Source organism: Pseudorca crassidens, chromosome 12 (assembly GCF_039906515.1).
Source record: "Pseudorca crassidens isolate mPseCra1 chromosome 12, mPseCra1.hap1, whole genome shotgun sequence".
NCBI lineage: Eukaryota > Metazoa > Chordata > Mammalia > Artiodactyla > Delphinidae > Pseudorca > Pseudorca crassidens.
Window position 1 is genome coordinate 81025510 of NC_090307.1, and position 24621 is coordinate 81050130.

The 24621-nt window shown below is 40.7% G+C and overlaps 1 protein-coding gene across 3 annotated transcripts in view; it reads right to left on the reverse strand.

Moving 5' to 3' along the window:
* TAOK3 (TAO kinase 3) overlaps positions 1-24621 on the reverse strand; it is a 183853-nt gene that overhangs the window by 3292 nt on the left and 155940 nt on the right. For all 3 annotated transcript variants that reach the window (XM_067700765.1, XM_067700764.1, XM_067700766.1), the window contains 5 exons: positions 20585-20821; positions 18753-18881; positions 14922-15125; positions 7445-7684; positions 5443-5655 (listed from right to left, as the gene is read on the reverse strand). In XM_067700765.1, coding sequence (XP_067556866.1) covers positions 5443-5655; positions 7445-7684; positions 14922-15125; positions 18753-18881; positions 20585-20821 — 1023 coding nt within the window. The remainder of the gene's footprint in view (positions 1-5442; positions 5656-7444; positions 7685-14921; positions 15126-18752; positions 18882-20584; positions 20822-24621) is intronic.

Below are 24621 nucleotides of genomic sequence, written 5' to 3' on the forward strand. Positions count from 1 at the left end.
TGGCCAGCCATCTAAAACTCAAGTGGTTCAAAATTTCCTCCCCACAGAAGGTAGCCTTGATAATCTTACGGGGTGTATTTTGGTTTGAAGCAGTGAAATCCAGATAAAGTTTTTCCCTTGCTCCCTGTAGCACCTGTACTTTGTATTACACACCAGGATACTGATCCTGTGTGGGGAATGGACCAAGCCAGCCAGCAGAAATGCCAGCCTTTCAATGAGCACAGTTGAAGATTTAGGGCCATTAGCAGGACTGTATTCAGGGATGAAGACCCTCCTGTCCCACCAGACTTGGCTTGGTCTAGATTTAGCAGGCCCTCAGTTCAGCTGGGAACTATGAGATTAGAACCCTTGAATTAGTCTGTCTACCCTGAGTATATCTGCAAGTTTCCATTGAGACCACTTTGCCAAGATACCTATTCTCCACCTTAGGCTGCCTTCCCTCTTCTGTACAATTTGTGACAATAACATTTCTTAATATCTCGATAGTTATGACTTTTTGAAATGTTATTAGAATAGTTTTAGAAAGCTATTTGCATAGTGTCTTCTTTAGTGCTTTGGAGAAATATACAATGTCAAATGAACACAAAATAAATAATGGAATCATATTTCCAAGGTACTTTCTAATAATTAACCCTAACCAGCTTTCACTAAAATCCACTAGAGAGGATGCTGCTCTTCTCATTTCCCAATGAGAGGTGAAGGGAGAAGAGACACTAGACACAATGAACAGCCAGTCTGCAGCAGCAACAGCTTCACAGATAAATGCCAAAGGGATTACTGGCTCCCAAGGAGATTGCTATCGATTCCCTCTTGATATGGGAGGTTTCTTACCAATAAAGGGAATGAAAGTCTATTCTTTTCTACTTGGCTTGGTTAATTGTTATGAGCCCTGGCCAAGTGGGTGAGAGGCTCATTCTACAGGCAATTTAGACCACTGAAAACACCCCCATCTTCTCTTATTTCTGGCATTCTATTATTAATGTCAGTAACTGTGCTATTCTGTACCAGCTCTGACTCTAAAGAAGTGCCAGTCTAGAAATCAGGGGATATTCCAGTATTTGGTATTCATCACCCCCAAAAGTTGCACATACCAAATCCATTAAAAAGTTTTATAAAAGTAGAGGTAAATATCATGTCTGTTCCCTCTATTGGATTAAACTCAAGAAAAGGATGTGACAGAAGCAGCATAGTGGCCAGTGTAGTAGTGGCCAGGCATATAGGCTTACAGGGTCTCCCCAAACAGGGTTCAAATCGTAGGTCCACCACTAGCTACGTACCACTAAGTGACCCTCTAAGTCAAGAGTTGGTACACCATGGACCAAGAGTCAAATCTGGCTTGCTGCCTATTTTTGTAAATGAAGTTTTCCTGGATGGAACACAGACACGCTCATTCATTTATATATTATCTATGACTGCTTTTGTACTACAATAGCTGAGTTGAGTAGTTGTGACAGACTCTGTTGGTCCACAAAGCCTAAAATATTTGCCACCTGCCCCTTTACAGAAAAAGTTTGCCAACCCTTGCCCTAAGCAAGTGACTTGACTTCAATAAACCTCAGTTTCCTCACATGTAAATTAGGGTTAAAAAAGTAACTACTTCAGGGCTTCCCTGGTGGCGCAGTGGTTGAGAGTCCGCCTGCCGATGCAGGGGACACGGGTTCATGCCCCGATCCGGGAAGATCCCATATGCCGCGGAGTGGCTGGGCCTGTGAGCCATGGCCGCTGAGCCTGTGCGTCCGGAGCCTGTGCTCCGCAACGGGAGAGTCCACAACAGTGAGAGGCCCGCATACCGCGGAAAAAAAAAAAAAAAAAAAAGTAACTACTTCAAAGGTCAAAGGGGTTTCACAAAAATGAAATAACACTTATAAAATTCAACAGTGCCTGGCACATGGTAAGCGGGCAGTAAAGGACTGCCGTAATTATCATCTGTACTTTTATCTCCTCCCTGCCTCAGAAGAAAGGGTTATTTCTTTCCTTTTATTCAAGAGCAATCATGAACCTATACTCCTGATCCTGTTCTCTCGCATCTTATATAACAGACATTCATTGAGCACCTGTTGTATGCTGGGCATTGTAGCAGATGCTGAGAATACAAACATGAACAAAACCAAAATCCCATCAACCTTTATGTCCCTACCAACTCTCTCCCCTTCCCCTTACCTTTAACCCCTGTCTGCACTCCTCATTCTGTTCCTACACCTCCCCTTCTATTGCTCACAGGAGGGTCACTGATGACCACCCTGGAGGGGTCCTTATCTTGCCTGTCCTCCCAGCGACATCTGATATTGTGGACTGCCCCTTCCTTCCAGAACTCTCTAGTTTTCTGAGACACCACACCTTTCGGTTTTTCCCTCCCTCCCCTCCTTTCCAGCTACTCCCTACCTTATTGGGCCATTACACGTGGGTGTTCCTCAGGACTTTGTCACGGGCGCTCTTCTCCCTCTAACTGCCCTTCCTAAGGAATCTCATCTATTCCAAAGGCTTCAAATACCATCTTTATGCAAATGACTCCCACATCTACACCTCTATTTCAGACTTCTCTTCTGAGGTCCAGGCTAGCTTATCCACTCTACACGAGGTATCTGCATCTGGATATTTCCCAGCCTCAAGCTCAACATGATTAATATTAACTAATCATATTTCCCTTCCCACTTTCCCAATCTCCAATTCCTTTTTTACCATATAGATAAATGGCAGCATCTACCATTTTGCTCAAACTAGAGACTGGGAGTCATCCTCACCATCTCATTCTCCCGTTCAGTCTGTTACTAAATGCTCCTAGTTCCACCTCCTGCCTAGCTCTCAAACTGAGTCACTTTCTGCTTCATCCTGACTGTCCACTCCCTCACACCCAGGTAAAGGCAGCAACCTTATAAATGATCGCCTTACACCCACGCTTGTCATCTCCCAGGCCATTCTCCACGTGTCTCCAGACTGATCATTCAAAAATGCAAATTTGATGTCAGTCTCCTCCTTAATACTCTTCAATGGCTTCTCACTGCCTTTAGGATAAAGATCAAAATTCTTAAGAAGGCTTACAAGCCCCTGTATGATCTTGTCCCCGTTTACCCCTCTCATCTTATTCTCATGTTAGTTTCCTCCTCATTCTCTATATTCCAAACACAATGGACTTGAGTTCTTTAAAAGTGCAATGGTCTTTCCCATCTTTACAAATGTAGTTCCTTTTGCCTAGAATGTGCTCCCTACACTGCAGCTTAAATAATCATTGTGTCTGAGAGGCCTTTCCTGACTCTCCAGACCAGCCTAGCTCTCTTGGTTTACACTCAGTGGGCACACTGCCCTTGCTCTGCTGTTACACATAGACTTCTCCAACGTCTGTTTCCTCCACTCTTCTATAGATTCCATGAAGACATGATCGATGACTGTCTTATTCACCACAGTATTCCTGGGTGCCTGGGGCACAGTAGAGGCACTCAATAAATACTTATTGGATAAATGAATGAATGAATGAAATACGCTGGCTCTGATCCTCAGCTAAGGGCATGTTTAAGCCTTTCCCAATTAATCGAAGACCTCTTTTAACTGTCTCTTCCTCTAGCTATAGCTCTCTTTCTCCTTTTTTTCACTGACAAGAATCTGGGGAAAGCAGTCTCACTTACAGTTTCTGTCTCACTTTATAATCACGTTTTCAATCTACTTAGAATGTCTTCCATTTCCACCACTCCACGGTCTGTGACAATGGACAAAGCCACTGCTGGTCCCCAATGGTTTCTCTGCAACATGTGAAATCATCAACTAGAAAGTTTTGTTCTGGCTTCTGTGACATACTCTCTTTTGAGGCTCTGACCCCTGGCTATTCATCTTCTTTGGTCCACCTTCTACTCAGCCCTCAAATGTTGATGCCCACAACTCTGTCCTGAGTCCTCTTCCTCTTTAATACTATCTCCTATCCGTAGGAGATCTCAGATATTCCGAATAGCTACAACTGCCCCCATATAACAATGACTAACTTTTTGATGTTAATCCTGACACCTTGTTGAACTACAGATTTCCATCTCTGTACCTCTCTACCTAGATACCCGCAGAGCTCAGATAACGAGTCAAGTATCTTCTAGACATCCATCCAAACTCACCCCTCCTTCCATTTTTCTATCTTGGTAAAATCATGACCTGTTCCACTGTTATCAAACCTACCTCTCAAATTGGTCCCTAAGTTCTATCTATTCTACTCCTAAATATTTATCAAATCCTTCTCTCCCTTCTCACCACTTCCATTAGCATGTTCTCTCTTAGTTCATGCTTTCATTTTTTTTTTTTTCCTGGACTATTATAATAGCTTCCTAACAGGTCTCCTTACCTATATTTGCCACATTACTGCCAGTATCTTTCTATAGCACACATCTGATCCTGTCTCTTCCCTTCTTAAAACAGGCTTTAGCAGCTCTCTATTGCTGATAGAATAATGTCCACACTCCCAGCTTTGAGGCTCTGACCCCTGACTATCCACCAGCTGCCCGTTATACTCCTGCCATATCAACTACTCGTTGTTTCTCAAACGTGCCATCCTCTTTTAGGCCTTTGAGTCTTCATATATACTGTATCATCTGCCAGGAATAACTTTTCCATTTCTGCTTGTCTGATCAACTATTACCCTTTAAGATTCATCTCCTTGTGAAATCTTCACTGAATTACCAGGCAAGCTCCCATCCCTGGCTGCCAAGACCTTTATGACGTCTCCATTTTGGGCTCCCACAATCCTCCTCCTTGAACTTTGGGCTCATATCAAAGTTCTTTCAGTCCCCAAATGTACACTATCCATCTTTTGGAAAAGTGTGTAGGCCCTTTTCCATGGAACCTGTTTGCTTCAATAAATTCCTCATGCTTCTCGGCTCTTGCAGGGATGCATTCCCTAGACCAGACTAGTTGTTCCTACTCATCCTCCCATAGCCTCTGTCACCTACCACTTCAAAGCACTTTTATGTTTTATTTTTATTGCTTAATTATCTGACCTCCTTACTTGACTGACAGAAGTGTGAGGAAAGGGACCACTGCCGTCTCTCTAGCTCATCACTCTATCTCTGAGCCCAGCAGAGGGCTGAGCACAGATGTTTAGTAAAGGTTTACCTAATGAATGTGTCTGTGTGTCTATTCATTTGCGCCTGACATTAGTTGTGCGATCTTTGATGAATGAGAGTATGATATTACATGCAATATCTATCACATCTTGCCCTCAAAGTCCCTATGTGCCACAGGTCTGATTTAGCATGTTATTCCTCAAGTTCCATCTTATAAGACACACTCCAGCAAGTATCCGCTCTGGCTTGGCTTTATTCAGCGTCGTCATTTCCTTCAGTTCTTTGGGCAGAAAAACACCAATATCCTAAATGTGCGCAAGAATCATCTTGGGACCAAAAGGCTGGATCTTGAATTTTCTTGATTCCCAAAGCTCTTGAAGCCGTGGCACCGAACCTAACCACTTACCGCTTGAGAGGCCATCATTTCATTTATACTCTGTTCATACTGCTCTGCCAAAATGGCAAGTTTTCTCGTCTGCTCATCTTTCAGTGTCTTTAAGATTGTTTTGTGCTCATTCTTTGGAGTAACTTCCAACTGGTGATTCTTGAGTGCTTTATACTGTTTGGTCTGTACTTTGCAAGTGTCCTGAAACTGTTTTTTAATTTGCATTTCCATGGCCTGTATAGAAAAAGTGACAAAAGGAAAATAAAGACACATTAGTAAATACAGAAAGCCTTCCATTCTCATGATACAATATAGGTGCTGAGACCAACTGTCTTTTGGTGCAGTGACCCACGTTACTAGTCAGTAATAATGAAAATAATACATGTGTCACAGACAGGTGTTAACTCTACCAATACTTTGGGTTTTGTTTGTTTGTTTGTTTATTTTAACATCTTTATTGGAGTATAATTGCTTTACAATGGTGTGTTACTTTCTGCTTTGTAACAAAGTGAATCAGTTATACATATACATGTATTCCCATATCTCTTCCCTCTTGCGTCCCCCTCCCTCCCACCCTCCCTAAAATACTTTGGTTTTATATCAAATGAACAGAAGTAGTTTTGAATTTACAAATAGATTTTTAAAAATGAATTGTTACAAGATCACAACTCTAAGAAGACTCTGGAATACTATGAAGCTTAGTTTGTTAAAAGATTGCTCATTATTTCAGTGGTTTCCTAGACAAAATCTTCAGTGTCTTCTATTGTTTGTTGCCCCTCCCCCTCCCCCTTTAACTGTTTTCCTCCACTTCCAAGTAAGAAAGGGGATGGCAATGTATGAGCCATCTCTCATTGTTCTGTGTTTCCTTGAAAAATCAATAAAGGGCAACATTGGATTATACTTTATATCATAACCCATTTCCACTACTTGCATGTAGCAATATCAAATATGCATTTTTTTTTTTTTTGCGTCACACGGGCCTCTCACTGTTTTAGCCTCTCCCGTTGCAGAGCACAGTCTCCGGACACGCAGGTTCAGCGGCCATGGCTCACGGGTCCAGCTGCTCCGCGGCATGTGGGATCTTCCCGGACCGGGACACGAACCCGTGTCCCCTGCATCGGCAGGCGGACTCTCAACCACTGCACCACCAGGGAAGCCCTCAAATATGCATTTTGGCAAGGATGAGGTGGGGTTTACTATTATAAGCCCAGAAGGCATTCCATCAGGTTGCCTGATAGTCACATGTACATTTCATGAACACATGGAGGGTTTTTTTTTTTTTTTTTTTTCATGGAGGGGTTTTGATGACAAGGATCACTAATTAGACAGGTTAGAATCTGGCTAGAGAGGAAGAAGGCCAGTGCGGTTGAAGTTGGCCTTATATCTTTGTCAACATTGACAGTGACTCCCTTGACAAATAGCAATGGCTTAGTCCATATAGTTTGTTAACTAGCAGTCAGCTAAAATTCTCTGGAGGTAGTGCAGGCCAAAGGAGTTCCGTATTTCTAGTGCAGGGATAATAAATGTCTGGCATATCACTCCCAATTCCCATGCCCAGGACAGATGTCACTAATAAATCATACTTTCCCTTACTAAGTGTGGATGTGGCTTTAGAGTCTTTCTCAATAGAATAGCACTCAAGGTAGCTACAACCAATTCTGACTGGCATGACTGATACAATTTATCTGCTACATTCCTGTCAGGTAACTTCCTCATTTCCTGGGATTAGAACCATGGACTGCTATTAGTCCATGTGTTATAATTTTAGAGAGGGAAGGTCATGAAGGGGTCAGAGAAATTGCATAGATACAAAGAAGAAATGGAGAGATCATATTGCCCTGCAACATCTCTTTAGGAGTCTGTTATACCCAGACTCTGGAGATTGTGATTCAGTAGCTGTGGGGTCCTGAAATTTGTAATTTTACGAAGTTTCCCAGGTGACTCTTGACAGTCATCCAGGTGTAGGAACCATTGATCCAACCTGGCTGTGTCCTGGAGCATAAATCGGGAAATTTCCTCTCACCTTTAAGTTTTTTGGCTGTTGCCGAAGTTCCATGACATGCTTTCTGTGCAGTTCCCTTTCTCGCCTCTTATTGTACTCCAGCTGGTTTTCCAGTTCAGTCTGGTGCTGTAGCCGGATCAGATCCATGCGGAGTTTCTGTAATGTGTGCAGCTGCCTGTACTCGAGCTCTCGGGTAGACTCGTCGTGCCGGATCAGCATGGCATGCTCCATCTCCTTCTGTGTCCTCTTTTTATTTAGTTCCTGCATTCAGGAAGAAAAGATACACGGAGAGAGATGAATGGAGACAAACTGGAGGGAAGGCACCACTCGGTGAGGGAAGGCAAGGAATGGCACTATTAACTGTCTCTTAATTAAGCCCGTTAGTGTTTGGCAGCATGACTTAATGAGACTAGATGCACAATCCCTGGAGACAGAGGTTCTGTATGTGGATCCATCACTTTCAAGTTGGGCAACTTCACATCCACCACAATTACTCTACCCGTAAAATGGGATTACTGTTATTCTACCTGACCCCTTCTTACCTCACAGGGCTGCTGTGAATCTTAATCAGGTGATGTGTTATGCATGGGTCTAAATAAGTGTTTCCTTAGTTAGGCCAGCGGTTCTCAATCCTGGCTGGTTGCCCATTAAAATCATGTGAGGAAGCTTTTAAAACGTAAGATGCCTAAGTCCTATAACCTGAAATTCTGATAACTGTCTGGAATGGGACCGTGATGTCAATAGTTTTAAGAGTTCTCTAGCTGGATCTAAATATGCAGTCAGAGTTGAGAATCGCTGGATTAAACTGATAATGTCTGCAGTGTTCCTAGTTTTCTGGGAAACACCCTGTTTTTGCATGTATCAGAAGTAGGCCAACTATCTATTTTTCAGAATCTCAGAGGTCAGGGCTCACTGGGAAAAAGCAGATGAGATCTCTCCCCTTTCATCTTTTCCATTACCGTCTGTTTGGTCATTTCTAGATCTAATCATTCTGTTCCTCCCAGTTTTACTCATGTCTTTCTCTCTCTTTTGTCGAAGGGGGAAAGAAAGGAAACCAGGAAAAAAAAAAAGAGGGAGGAAGTTGGGTGAAATTTTTTCATTCCCCAGTTCAAGAATATTTCCTAAATGGCACTATATCAAAGATCTGAACCATGCGCGCTCTGGGTACATAAAAATATTTACTAAGCCATCACTCGGTGCTCAACTTGCTAACACTCTGTTTAACAGGGAACTGTAATAGACATTTATTGAAGTATATCCTCAGCTCACAGCAAACTGAATCAATCTATCTTCTCTCCTGGGAATTTGGATTCCGGGACAGTTAATCTCCATGTGGCTAGAATTGAGGGGCACATAAAAACAACATATGTGGTAGCCACCCGTTGCTATGAGGGCTGAGGATTAGAGAAAGCTGGGCTTCAGAGCAAGAAGAACGAAAAAGAAGTGCAGGGAATATACTGATGCCCAAGTTCCTGACTGGTTCTAAGCTCTCCTTGTAGGTCCAGCTGTATGACTGCTACTGGGTTTTATGAAACATTCCTATAGCTCTGTAGCAAACCCCCTGGTTTTGGTTTAAGCCAGCTCAAATAAATTTTAGTAACACGCAAACAAAAGAAGCTTGATTAATATAGGGAAATAAGTTTTATGTGTAAAATTTTTTTTAAAAAGTGCAAGGTTGGAAGTGATATTAAAAGAGGTGAAGATTTTATGCTGTAAGATTTCCGAAAAGGGTGTTATTACTACTAGTTAAGAAGGGCAAGGAAAGTAGAAAGCCCTTGAGCTGAACTTTAAATCAGAACAATAGGGTGCCTCTCTTTTCCAATGGCATCTGCTATGGGAGAAAATGCAAGATCATTTTCATAGAGATATCAGTAACATTTGTGTACTGGTATGGTTGAGAATATCTTGCATATTTGAGCCTTCCGGCCATTTGAAGAGAAGTCCTTTAAACAGCACAGCATCTGTTACTGGAGCAAAGTTGTTAATCATTCATTTATTTATTCATTCAACAAACATTTGTTGAATACTTCCTATGTGTCAGGCACTGTTTTAAGCACTAAGAATGGGGCAGTGAACAAGTACATCCCCACCAAGGGCTTATTTTCTAGTGGGGAAATATCTGAAGTATAAATGCCATTTCATTTGTTATAAGGAGTAAAAGATAACCTCCAGAGGATCTCCCCCAATCCTCTCTCGCGTTTTTCTTTTCCTTCCTTACCTGGTCCATCAAATGTCTTCTTTTAAAAATCACTAATCGGCCCCTAGGTGGCACCAAAGGATGGTGAGCTCTTCTCAGAGACTAAAACCAAGGAAAGCCCTTTCAAAGGCTGAAGATTCTGTTCCTAGATCACTCTATCATTTTCAATCTCTGAGGACCAGGAGTCCCAATATTGGGCATTTATACATTCCACACATTTTCCTAAATGGAGAATTTCACACTGAGTCTGAGCTGTCCAAAGCCCAGAAACTCACAAGGGGTTAAAAACATAAAGCAAACAACACTTTCAGAAGAAAATGAATGCTTCTCTTTGTGTTTAATGGAATGCTTAAGGATGTTGACCAAAGAATACCTGCATCAGAATTACCTGGAAGAAACCAGAGTTCATAACATGCCATCCAGGTAATTATGATATATACTAAAGTTTGAGAATCAATGGAAAAATAATTCAAGGTGTTGAGTCAGTTTCAGCTTTTCCGCTGACTCATTATGCATGGCATTGGGCAAGACTTTAAATCTACATTTTAGTTTCCTCAGGTGTAAAGTGAGGATAATATCAGTAGTACCCATTGTGAACTACCATTCTTGTGAAGATGAAAGAAAAGACCATAAGAAAATGCTTCGGGATATATAAATGTCATTATTATTTTTCTGTATTCAGAAGTGAATATCTGGCATATAATAACAAATCTAGATTTTATAAACTATTTAAAAAGTGACAGAAACATGATACTGAAATGGTTTTTCTATTACAACTGCAATAGAAATTACCTTTAATTAATTACCTTTAATTCATACATCTGAGTTGCTGAGATGTAAGTTGGTAAGCTGCCTATAATATTTTACACCATGGGATAAAAACATTATTCAGCTTATTAAGAGCCCATTGCTGTATCTACATAATAATGTGTAATGTGCTTTCAATTTTTAAAGTGATTTCATATATTTTGTTCAATTCTAGTTGCAACCCTATGCAGTGGTTAAGAATTGTTAGGATTTACCCCTTTTATATATGATAGTAAGGCATTTGGGAATTGAGAGGCCAACAAAAGATCATATAATTTCTATAAAGTAGAACTGAGGCTGAAACTCAGGTTTTTGGATTTTCAATGTTTTCCACTAAAAATATTCAGATGAATGGCTTATGTTTTCCTGTTTTATGCTTTTTCAGTCTAGAATACTATATTCTGAAGAAAATTCTTCTGCTCTATCTGCACACCATGCAATGGTTGCTTCATCTGTACAAATGACACAATATACAGTAGAGCCACATCATATGCACTTCTAGCTTATATACATTCAATAAAATGAGTTGAGCAAAAACACAAAAACAAATTTCATGGTACAGGTGATTCTGCCCACCAGTGCATTCCATGTATATACGCCTTGGAGGGAGCGTGAGATGAGAGGCACGTGGCTCACGTTCCCCTGCCCACATCACATACAGTGAGCATCTCGCCAGGCTGGGTGTGAGCTTAGGGTTGAAACATACATACAACATATGGCCATGGTCATACACCATGGCCAAGAAACACATTTCCATACACATCATTTGAACCTACCTCCTGCATAAGATGTGGAACCAGGGTGTATTCCCTAATAAACCCTTCCCAACCACGATCCAAGCATTCTATTTAAGTTTCAATGGAAGCACTATTGACTTCTTTAAAAGCAAGTGATCTGACTCAAATAAAAATGTTTGTGTTCATGCCCACCGACACTGAGTAAGAACTAGAATTCAAAATTTAAGTGGAGATGTTGTTAGCATATGACATTTAATACTTTCTTAGCTTCAGTTCTTAGTTGTGTAACTGGTTAGAAAATAGTGAGCATCTGTGTGTAGTGATGATAGAAGAGGCTCAACTCAGCCTACGGTGATCCTTTTAAATGTTTTCATTAACAAAAAGGACTGGTAATACTCAGTTTTGGCAAAGGTAGAGGAAAATAGGTAGTCTTTGCTGGTGGGAGTTATAAACCCTTAGAGGGCAATTTGGCAATATCTATTAAAAATTTAGGTATATACACTCTGACCCAGAAATTCTACTCCTGAGAATACTATATCCTACAAAGTACTTGCATACATGTAAAAAGATGTATACAAAGATTTTCTCTGTAGCATTGTTAGTAATATTGCATAACTTCAACAAAATATCCAACAAGAAGTACCTCATTAAATAAATTATTCTATAGCCATACCCGCCCCACCCAAATACTATTGATGGTTAAAAAGAAGGAGGCAGAGTTATATGTCCTAGATAGTAAATGAAAAAAATACAAAAGAAGAGAGTTATGAAACAGTATAGTGGACATTTTTGTAGGTTCAGTATCCATTTCCCCTTCTGTTGTTAACACGCTCCTCTTTTTGCTTGAGAAGCTACTCCACCCTATCTGGAATCAGAGACACTATTGAGTAAGGGAATAAGCACATTACCTAATCACGTTCTATCTCTCCTAGGAATTTGAGTCTTAAGCAGAAATGATACAAAGATGAAACACGGCTGGAGGAGGTACATCCAAATGGCAAGGTCTTGAGGAATGTCCATTAGCTCTTGCCCTCTAGGTCACGGAATTTGCTTTCCCCGCTTGATTCTTCATCTTTTCCAGCTATGGGTCTTCAGCCCATACCCTTCCAATAAATTCCTTTGCATGCTACGTCAGCAGAGTTTGTTTCTATTGCTTGCAAATCAAATAAACCCACTGGTACTAATGTAATCTTATTTTTGTAAAGTTAAAGTTATATATAATATATAAGCTGTACGTGTGTATACATGCATACCTGAAAAAATCTGGAAATATATCTGCCAAATTAATGGTGACTGTCTCAGGGTAGAAAGTGGGTGGGATGGGATTATCAAGCACTTTTCACTACTCAGTATTTTTCTATATTTGTCTTTTTTCAATGTTCTTTTATTACTTTTGTAAATAGAAGAAAAATACCTTTGAACATTTTCACTGAGGCAGCTCTGGAATAAGACTAAACAAAGAAAAAAATCTAGACTCTTAAGAAATAAACCTTGGTATAGTTAGTTATTCTTCACTCCATTGGTTAGAACCTGATACTTACGAAGTTATGAATGTGGTTTCTATCATTTTTGGGAATAATTATCTTCTATAGCTTTTATTGGCACTAATTGCCCCCTTAGCTTCGGACTTCTTCCAAATACATGACACTAGAATAAAAATAATAATTGCCAGACGAAAAAGAATCCCAAATACCTTGTTTCCAACTTGCTATTGGACTTTTTGATTTGGACTTTTTAGCCTTCTAACAAACTCAACTTGTGTTGTACTGAATTAATCAGTTTCTTATCAATACCTCTCTCTAAGCTTCTCCGTTTCTGCCCAAATCTACATTTCCCTAAGTCTTAAACCCTAGAAATAACTTTAATTCTACCCTCATCTTTTCTCTCATATCCTATTGTATGCCAAGTCCTGTTTATTTTATACTTCAAATGTTTAAAACCCATCTCTCTTTTGCCAGCTACCACCATTATCTTTGTCTATACCCTATTCCTACCACCTGATCTCTTTGCTTCTAGTTTCTTCCCTCTAACTGATGTTTCTCAACCTGTTTTTCCCCTATTACTGTCCCCATCAGGAGCCTTTTTAGACTTCCCCCTTTCCAGATCATCCTCACCTCTGAAATGTTAACACCACAGATACACTGTATAGCTTTTCATGTACTATGGCCCTTCAGAGGGGCACAAGACATTGTAATACCTAAGACCCCCCTCCCCCACAAGAACCCATTTTTAACGGACCCCCTGGGGGGGCAATATTGCCCCCATTGACAATGCACGCTCTAAAAATCAATCTGTGCATCACCACCAAACTGGGCTAATCTCTGTAAAGTAGAGTTTTAGCCATATCACTCACTGCCTGGCTTGAAAATGTTTAGTTTCTTTCTCTTCCAATAAGATGAGATAACACAGATAGAGCCTGAGCCTGGCCCATGATTACATGTGTTCAATAAATTTTAGTTTGCTCCACCCTTTTTTCCTCCCATTTGAATACTGCTCTCCAAAAAGCTTACACCAATTCACATTCCCATTAAATGTGCCTGAAGGGCTTGTTTCCCTCATGCAGGCTAACCCTTGATATTTATCCAACTTTGATGTTTCTACCAATGTGCTAGCTCATTTGAGGGCTTCTCGGATTACTCCAGGTCACAATGATTTCCTACTGAACTTTGCATCTGCAACCGATTCACATTCTGTATTCCTCATCTCAGTGAATAACATCATATTCGTCCAATTTCCCAAATTAGAAACTCTGAATTCATTTTTGACTCCTCCTTCTTCTGAAATTCTCACAGCATTTGGTTTGAATTACTGTCAGTTCTGCTTCAGAAATGTCACTCAGATCTAATCTCTATCCTCACTGCTTCTTCCAGGTGGAACTAGAGAAAGAGCATCCCTAACTGACCTCAGTGTACTTTACTTCTCACCACTCTAGGCTACCCTCACACTGAGGCAATAATTCTTCAAAATAAAGAACTCTCATTGTCATTCCTCTGCTTAAAACCCTCTCACGCCCATGCAACTGCCTTCAGGCAGAAATCTAAAAGTCTTGCCTTAAGAATCAAGGCCCTCCATCCTGCTTCCCACTACTCCTGTTCTGACACTCCACTCCACACTCCCAGAACACTCAACTCCCCATCAATCACGGAATCCTCCAAGCCCTTTCATGACTATATGCCTGTGAGAGTTTATTTATATCTATTACTAAACCTAACACATTACATTGTAATTAGTCTGTTACATGTCTGTTTCCCCTCTTAGACTTCGGGCTACTTGAAGGCAGGGAGGATGGCTTCTCAATAGCCCTGGCATCTCTAGCACAGTGCCTGGCACAAAGAAGGCACTCGTAAGTGCTGGATGACGGAATGAATTAACATAACTGTAGCGCACCATTATGTTATTAAGTGTTTCATGGAGAGTCACAAAAACGCAAGTCTTTGACAAACAGGCTAAAAGCAAAAATTCTCTATTCTACTTCTTTTGATTCTCCACTGCATGCTATGGCTTATAATAGGTGTTCGAGAAAATTCTATTACATTTACTTGGAAAAGGTTGATTCCTTGTTCTATAAATGGGCTTTCTCTTATCAGTGGTAAATTCATTCCCTGGCACTTTTGTGTACCTACTTTGTGTCTGGCAGACTGCACTGATGCCTGTACAGGTTAAGGATATAGGAACAGACAAGACAGATATGGTCATGGTCCTCACAAAGCTTACTGCTTTTTAAGTCAGTGACAGTGGTTATGAACAAAATAAATACCTCCCGAATGTTCTGCTGCTCCACCTCATGCCGCTTGATCATTATTTTCCTCTTGAAGAAACGACAGTTTTTATCGTAGTACAGTCTCTGCTGAGTGAGAAGGTGGGCTTCCTCTTCAGCCTGTGTGTGCTGCAAGTTCTCTTTATGCTTGGATATCCGCTCCTGCTTTTCTTTCTTGGGTGTGCTATGGTCCTCATTCATCTCCTTTACAAAAGCAGACAAAAACAAAACCCCAAAAAACATGCCAGTCTCATCAGGCAAAAAGAAATATAATAGCTCATTGCAATGCAGATTAAATTATTTTGAAAGCAATTGAGAATGTAAGGTCAGAAAGGCTTGGTGTTGCACACACACTCCCCCCCACCTCCCTTTTTTCTTATCAATTGAGAAGGAGACTTGTTAGTTTTCATGTCTTTGGCTTCTCATGCTCAGAAATTATGAGTTCACTCATTAAATCAACACACACTTATTGAGTTCCTATCGTGCAACAGGCACTGTGCAAGGCACAAGGATACAATGGTGAGCAGAAGAATATGGTATCTGCCACCATGGGGCTTTACAGTCTAGAATCAAAAATCAATCAAAGAACCACAGAAACAAACTGAAGATTACCGTGATAACTACCGTGCAGCTGAAGTACTTGGTTCAAAGGATGCTGAATAAAAAATATTTGATCTTGGTAACAGCTAAGCTGAAATTTGAAAAATCTGTAGGAATTAACCAGCGAGAAAGGAGAGGAAAGAATACCCCAGGCAGAGGAAACAGCCTGAGCAAAACCCTTCGGGTGGGTCAATGGAAACATGGTACGATCAAGGAACCGACAGGAGGCCAGGGTGGGTGGTGCAGCATGACATGAGATGAGGCTGGACAGGCAGGCAGGACCGTTACCGGACCTTACAGGCCAGGTCAAGGGCGCTGAGTTTTGGCACAGGGGAAACGCATTTTATATACGTGTGGGGGTGTCATAACGAGGCGTATTCGAAAAGGACGATTCTGGCTGCCACATGGAGAACAGGATGAAGGAGGCAAGAGCACGTCCACGGAGACAGCTAGGAAGCTATTGCAAAGGTCCAGGCGAGAGACGATCGGGGCTTAGACAGAGGAGGTGGTGACAAGATGGAGAGAAGTAGGCAGATGTCACAGACAGGAGGTAATGCTGCAAATGTCACTAGTTTGAATTTCAGGAATGAGCATTCTTTATTTGATATTAGAGGGTAAATACACCACCTATATTTTCAAAAGGAGAAAGTTCATAATTGTTTCAGACCATATGGGTAAAGGGAAGAAAGCAATAAATCAGAACAGTTAAGAAGATGTTAGTCTATGGGGAAAGTAAGAAGACCACTTTTAGAGAAAGTACAGGGCACCCTTCTTTGTTCATACTGTTCACACCCACAAGCTGGACCTATAATACTTGGTTAACTACTCAGTTGAAATCTCCTTTAATTACTAATAGCTATTTTACTTGATGTTTTGTGATGTGGCCATCACACACTACTTAGATTGTTTTTGCACTTAGCCAAGAAGTCTTTGTAAATCAGCATTCAACTTTGCTGTTCCAGTGAAATCTCAAGTGAAATATTAGAATCAATGAGAGCAAGAGCTGTCTGCAGCACGGAGTAAGCTGGGATCAGCACAGGAAGGCTGGCGGACTCATCTCTTGATGCCGTGACTTCAATCCTAGGTCTGGCATTAACCACTGTGTTGCACACCCAAATTCAAATACGATCGTAAAAATTCACTCCAAAATCAAGGATAAATTATTTCTGGACCATTCATCATTCTGTATTGCCCATGTCCCTGTCATCTATCAACAGTAGGGGTAACGGATATTGTTTTGTCATCCCAAGGACGATATCTTTTATATCAATATCTAAACATACATGCCATTTTCAATAGTCTGAACTAAGCTTTACTTCATAAGGAGTAATACTAGCTTTGCATAGAAAGGCTTATAAAGGCGATCTTAAATTGGCTGTAGGCTTGTTTTTCTCCATGAGCATGTTGAAGGTCTTATACATTTAGGCCTGTGGTCTCTAAAACTCATAAAACTGAGTATGGTGAACCAAAAATAGCCCTATTCCTGAGGACAGAGTGGGGACTTTTGAATGCTGTTCTGTGGGAAAACCTTCTAAAGATGGAGTTCATGCAAATCTCCAAATACCTTAGTGGTACAAATGCTCAAAATAGTGGCTACAGCCATAAAGTATGTCCTCCAGAGCATAAGTGAACACATGGAGTTAGAAATAAGAAAATCTTCAGCTGAGAAAATTCCAAAATTTCTTATTGAAAAGTCAAGGTTATCTCTGTGATCCAGCAACATCTTTCTATTATGATATAATAATCAAGATCAAACAATAACTAAAAGAAAATGGAGAGCATGTGAATCTTCTTGGTTTGGCTATTTTTCTCTACAACCTGGTTTTCTAGACCTTACAGTGTCAGAGATTCTTTCCATTCTGGCAGTGCGGAGCAGATACAAATTTCTGTTGGTTCCAACAATTACCAGTGATTCATCTGGGCAGGGCAAAAGATCCTGAGGCTCACCCCAACCCGCTTGCTTTCACTTCCTAATTAAAAAAGAATTGGAGAGGAATCTTGCTAAGTCCCATATTGTTAACTTAGAATATGAGCTCAAATGAATGATTTCATACATTAAATCAATGTCCCATCTGAATGCTATTAAACCTTAATACACTACTAGTCCACAAGTAAGAAGTCCTAAGTCTCATGAGGAGGAAAGTCTATGGAACTGCAGGCAATTCACCTGTAAGTACTGGTAAAAGGAGAAGTGAAGAAATTTGAGCTTTAAGATCAAACTGCAATTCTTCAAGGGGACTCTCTAAGTCCACTAGAGGTCGTCAACCAAACATTCAAGAATTAGTCACTCATTTATCAAATATTCACATGTACCAGACACAGGGATGAGCCAAGAAAAAAAAAAAAGACATGGTCTTTTCTCTGACTGCTTACTGTCTAGTAGGGTAAAATAGCTCAAATAATCACTAAAAAAAAAAAAAAATATATATATATATATATATATATTTTCCAATCATATATATATGATTGAAAATTAGTGTTGTAAAACCAGAAGCACCTGTCTTGGTCAAGGCAGTCAAGCAAAGGCTTCCCTGGGGAAGTGAAATTTAAGTTATGGTACTAATAAGCAATCCTTAGTCTTACAAGGAGGTTGGGAAGGGACTGGAAGTGGGGGTGGGGAGAGCACCCTGGTGGAAGGAAGAGTGAGAACAAAGACGGTGGAGAAGGTCAGAGCTTGATGCGTTTGAGGAGCCAAAAGCGACCACAGTGGCAGAAGCAGCACTAAGTCAGGGGCGGGGTAAGCAGGTGGGGGGAACGTTGGTGTGAGATGAGAGTGGAGGGGAGGCAGGTAGCTGACCACATATGAACTTCTAGTATTTTGATCTATCCTAAGAGCAATGGGAAGCCAATGAATATTAAAATCATGAAGTGATATGATGAGACTCATGGTTTGAAAAGACCACTGGCTGAAGTGTGGAGGACAAACCAAAAGTAGGCAAGAATACTTCAGAGTTAGGCCAATGGTTTCTGAAGTGTGGTGCGTGGACCAGCGCCATCAGCATCACGTGGGAACTTGTTAGAAATGCATATTTCAAACTTCACCCCAGATCCACTGAATCAGAAAATTTAGTGGTAGGTTAGCAATCTGTTTTAATAACCACTTCAGGTGATTCTACTGGAAAGTTTGAGAATCAATGGGTTACACTATTGATCACAATGTAAGACGAAGCAATTTTAAGTTCCAGCCATTCTAATGGCAACTTGATGATTACAAACTATCGGTATTCTTACCTCTTTTATTTTTTCCTTACAAATCTTATATTGCTTCTTCTGACTTTCTAAGAAAGTTGTCAAGTCTTTCTTCTGCTGGGCCAAGATCTGTTGCTGGAACTTCTTCTCATCTGCTGCAGCTACCTTTGCCTGATAAAATAACAAATGTAATATAGGATGAATTGTTCTTCATACAGAATTCAGCTGTCTATATTCTCGAATGCATTAAAAGAGTGCAAAAGTATTTTTGAACAAACAATGAAAACACAGATAAGCAAATGCCTGTTTTGATTCTCCTGTATCTTAAACAGACAAGAAAAAAAAAATTGAAATTTTTACCAGTGAAAAATATATTCCCAATTATGGGAAAAACATGAAGGTAAACCATAAACATGTTTTATTGAACACATACAAAATACATGGTATGAAAGGTGAACTAAGGATTATAATAAAAGATTTTTATCATATTGTTGGTGGCCTAAGGGTTAAATTATAAAAATGGATAAATAACGATGACTGGCCAGTTTTTTTCCAAGAATTTAACTCTCTAATTGGTTATTTCAACTATCAGATTTTTGAATGGGGTCATCTTTAGTATAATAGGCAAAGTTAATGACATTTTGCTTCCCGAGGCATCTGCTATAATCCACAATAGTTGGATATCAGGACATTTTGGGGGCTCCTAAATGGATAGAAAACAGACCAAACAAAAGATGACCCAATCAAAAGAAAGCAACCAAATCTAAGTTTCAGGGAACCATCTAGACGAAGCACATATGTACGATGAGCTACTTCGGGAACAGAGAGAGAAGTCTGCTTTATGGTTCTTTCTATGGATCTTTTCACCTTTAGCTTCTATTATCAACAACTTTTCCATTATGAACAATTCTTTCCACATATTTACCAAATCAAATTCCCAGGAAAGACTCTGACTGGTTTATTTAATCAACATCGCCCCTGTTTGCGCAGAGGTTTACATGCCAGACTGCCTCATAGGTTGATGGCTGTTTGGGGGAATGCTTCTACAATTCTGATGTTTCCTTCCACGTAGAGAGAGAGAGAGTAATTACTGAAACACTCCTGGCACCCTGTCCCCAGCCACTCCATCCCCAGGGAGCACAAATTCACCCCTGCTTTTCCATACTATGTAAGTCTCATCGGGGGTGGGGATGGGGAAGGCGACTGGTTTAGCACTGCCAGTGCCTAGGTGGGCAAGTCTGTTTAATTTTGTTCGGTATTATTAGACCTGTTTCCATTCAGATATAAATCACTTCTCCTATCTAATATTTATCAGTAATAAAGTGATATTTTGACTCAATCTCCATTACCTTGTCTGTTTTTAAAATTAGTAGAACCTGGATGGGAAAGAGAGATGGTCCCTAGAAGACCCAAGCAGTAGCCAGATCAATTACTTGCTGCCATTGGTCAGGTGCCCATCCCTAGTCCAATCAGCTGTAGGCAGGGATTATCGCCACTAAAAGGGACTATTTGTAGAGCAGTTTTCTTTTGAAGAGGACTGTGGGTGAGGCAGGCACAGTAACAGACCTGAGTGGTGCAAGTTTCCATAGGATAGAAGCATGTTGGTTCTTTTTATGTGTATCACACCCCCATCAGGGGACTGATGCTCAGAATATATCTGAATGGACAAGAATGCAATATATACTTTCAGTTACTCTCTTAACTTTTAATGACAATTTTAAGTAGCCCCATAAAACCTGGACCCCCTTCCCCAAAGCAGTACTGTCTCTCCATCCCCAAAAAGCACACCACTCCCGCCTCCAGCTCGCAGGATGCTACGGACTGGAACAGGCTTGGCTTGGCTGTGGCAGGAGGGCATGTGTGCGCATACTGACCTCCTTTTCTATGATAGCCACTTGCTTCTTGGCCAGCTTCTCCAGCTCGATGGACGAGTTGTTGGCATGTGTCTCCACCTCCTTCTGTAGCTTGAGGCGGTGCTCGTCCATCTCAGCCTTCAGCTTATTCTCCAGGGCGATCAGCTGCTTCTGGTGCTGGCGCCGCATCCGCTTATAACCTGACATCTGTTCCCGCAACTCGTTCTCCTGCTCATGCTCATGGATCTGTCGTGTAACCTGATTTGGGTTGGGGAACAGAACTCAGGTAACCAGATTCGTGGAAGAGAAACTTTCAGGCAAAGCGGAAGGACCCTCTGGCATAATTTTATTTCTCACTGTCACCATCAATTTAATTACCATTTCCTGAACACTCACATGTACCAGGCACTGAGTTGGGTACTCTTTATATTATCTCTAATCTTACAAACCATCTCATTCACTTATTCAGTCTATTCACTCATAAGGTAGGTGTTAACGCCACCATTTTATAGATGAAGAAATTGAGACTTAAGGGAATTAATATATTCATTCAGCCAAAATATATTTACATATATTTTTTTTTTTTGGTGGTACGCGGGCCTCTCACTGTTGTGGCCTCTCCCGTTGTGGAGCACAGGCTCCGGACGCACAGGCTCAGTGGCCATGGCTCACGGGCCCAGCCGCTCCGCAGCATGTGGGATCTTCCCGGACCGGGGCACGAACCCGTGTCCCCTGCATCGGCAGGCGGACTCTCAACCACTGTGCCACCAGGAAAGCCCCCTTACACATTTTTGATATATCATAATGTATATCCTGAAGGTCACATAGCTAATAAGGATTAGAGCTAGATGCAGACCCATTTCTGTCGGATTCCAGAGCCATGCTATTTCCACTACACCAGGATTTGTCAACCCTGGCACTACTGACAATAGCCAGATAATTCTTGGTTTTGAGAGGCTATCTTGTGCATTGTACGATGTTTAGCAGCATCCCTGGCCTACCCACCAGATGCCAGTAGCACGTCCCAAGTCAAGACAATATTAAAAATGTCGGGCTTCCCTGGTGGCGCAGTGGTTGAGAATCTGCCTGCCAATGCAGGGGACACGGGTTCGAGCCCTGGTCTGGGAAGATCCCACATGCCGCGGAGCAACTAGGCCCATGAGCCACGACTACTGAGCCTGCGCGTCTGGAGCCTGTGCTCCGCAACAAGAGAGGTCGTGACAGTGAGAGGCCTGCGCACCGCGATGAAGAGTGGCCCCCACTCACTGCAACTAGAGAAAGCCCTCGCACAGAAACGAAGACCCAACACAGCCAAAAATAAATAAATAAATAAATTAAAAGTCTAAAAAAAAAAATGTCTGTAGACATTGCCAAATGTCCCCTGGCGGGCAAAATCCCTCTGGTTGGGAAGTGTTGCACTACAGCATATTGCTTATTTGTTTCTTTTTAAAGATCATGTCTCTAACAGTCATAGGAATCTTGAATATCCTTTAAAATAGTTTGAACAAGATTTATTTCCGATTCTTAACATGAACGGAGCGAGAGTGAGAGCGAGCTCTCTCCTTTTAAATCATCTGTCTCCTTCCTCCCCTTCCCCACAAAAGTGATATTAACAAATTATATACACTCCCGTGGTCTCCTAAAGAGGAGAAAAGATTTCTGTGATTTTTGGATGGTTACTTTTTTTTTTTTTTTTGCGGTACGCGGGCCTCTCACTGTTGTGGCCTCTCCCGTTGCAGAGCACAGGCTCCGGACACGCAGGCTCAGCAGCCATGGCTCACAGGCCCAGCTGCTCCGCGGCATGTGGGATCTTCCCGGACTGGGGCACGAACCCGTACCCATGTCCCCTGCATCGGCAGGCGGACTCTCAACCACTTCGCCACCAGGGAAGCCCCAGATGGTTTCTTTTCTTAGTAATTTTTCCTTAATCCATTCTCAAGTGAATATCCAACAAACTGAAGATTGCAAATGTAAATTTCGGCATCTCCTGTTTCTTTCTATTAAACCTTTTCCGATTTTCCAGTCCTTCCTTTAATTTACAACCCCTCATTATTGTCCTGTTCACTTCCTTCTAATCATCCCTATTTTAGTAGAAAACCTTAATTACACAATTATCACTTTAGTTTTGTTTTACACTAAGTAATTCAGTCACTCTGATCTACTACTATAAGACACTTCTCCCCAACCTAACCCTCAAACAAGTTTTACTGGAAATTTTCATGCTCCTATTAATTCTTTCTACTATTTTCAGTTTGTGGGTCAAAGTGCATTTTGTACAAAGAACAGTTTGTTTCTTTGCTCTTTTTAGAAGGTATCCCTGCATACTAGACTGAGTCCTTACTATCAAGAGAGTACTATTCTGTAACTGGATACTATTATCAAAGTATACCATTAAACATAAGCCAAACTTCGAAAACTTTCCAGCTGAACCTAACACTAGGTTTCTTATATTCATTTCTCTTTTCTAAAGGACAATCTTCTTTAAGGATGAGGAGTAAGAACAGAAGATACTTCAAGACAAAGAAAAAAAAAAAAAGGGATAGTATCACCAAAGAGGCACCTAAAACTCTACAGAAAATAATGTTTTGTCATCATTATAACGTTTTTTTTAAAGTACTTATTTCATGATTTAAGGAGGAAGTAGTTTGAAACAATGCATGTGTTTCACTTTCTTATACTTGTGCCTTTCTGAAGTTTAACTACAGGGAAAAAACATTCCAATCACAGAAAGGATACCATTTAGTCCTTTTTGCATTCACTTCTTTTTCAGACAAATATGGCAGTAAAGTGTCTGTTCTTGGGTAATGGGTTTGAGACGTGTTTTACCCATAAATTTATTTTTTCTTATTTGAGCATCGCTTCTTTAACCAGATTCCCAAAGCTGAGGCACGGCACACTCTACAGCCATCATGACATATTTAAAACTTGCCGGCAGAATGTTTGACTGGCTTGTGGTCCATAAAATATCCTCAGGATGGCCATTTCCTTAAACCAGGCAGCCCCAAGATAAAATGGAAATGACTTGTGTCAAGAACATTTTCTATCCTAATTGGTGGGTGAGTCCCTGTGAAGAGGGTGGTCCTACCGCATACCAGATCATACAAGCATGTGGCAGAGACAAAATACAAGCTCACCATGCTATCATTGTACAGCACTGAATGCCAGGAGAGACATTTTGCTTGTAAATGAGAATGCTTCCCATAATTTGGATAACCACTTTCTTAAACTCGTAATATATCACCTCTCATTTGTTACAACTATAATTTCTAAGTTTCAAAGTAATTGTCTTTTTAGGTACATTTAGAGATACTGAGTTTTAGAATTCCACGCTCAAGCTAGATAGATGAATTTAAATAAAAGTATAACAACAGTTTGCTCATGAAGTCTAACATGAAATATATAAAAATATATTATTATACAGTTATGTATACCATGTGTGTTTTTTTTTCCATGTGTGTTTTAAGTTTATACTTCATGGCTTATGAATATGCTATTTGGTCAACAGAATTAAAAATAGCTCATGATTTTAATCATGCTTTATGGTTTATACAATGTGCTTTCACATATAATTTACCTCTTTAATTTTTATAAAGCCTGGGATTTGAACTAAGGTCCTAGGCTCTTGAATTGCCTGAGGAAATTCACATCACCAAGGCAGAAAAGAAATGAAGCTTTCTGTTAAAAAGTAATAGAGGAAATCAAACACCCAAAAAAGTGAGTGCTGGAGCGAGTTAAGTCTAAATTACAAACTGAATAACTCTAAAAATTTGAGGAACTTATGGAAATGTAGTGACTGGCTTTTACAATGGTAGTCTCAAAAATGTGATCATGAAAAATGGGCAGCATCATCTTGCCACACTTAGTAGGTTGCTAGGAGACAAATCTCATTCCATCCCTCACTATATAACTGATCTTGGGCAAATTACATATAACTTCTTGAAGTCTCTCAAAATCTTGAAGAGGAGCTATTGCTTTGATGAGATAACACTTGTGCCTAGCAAGGTGTCTGACACACAGGAAATGTTCTATATGGGTTGGTTTACTTCTTCTGCCAAGCT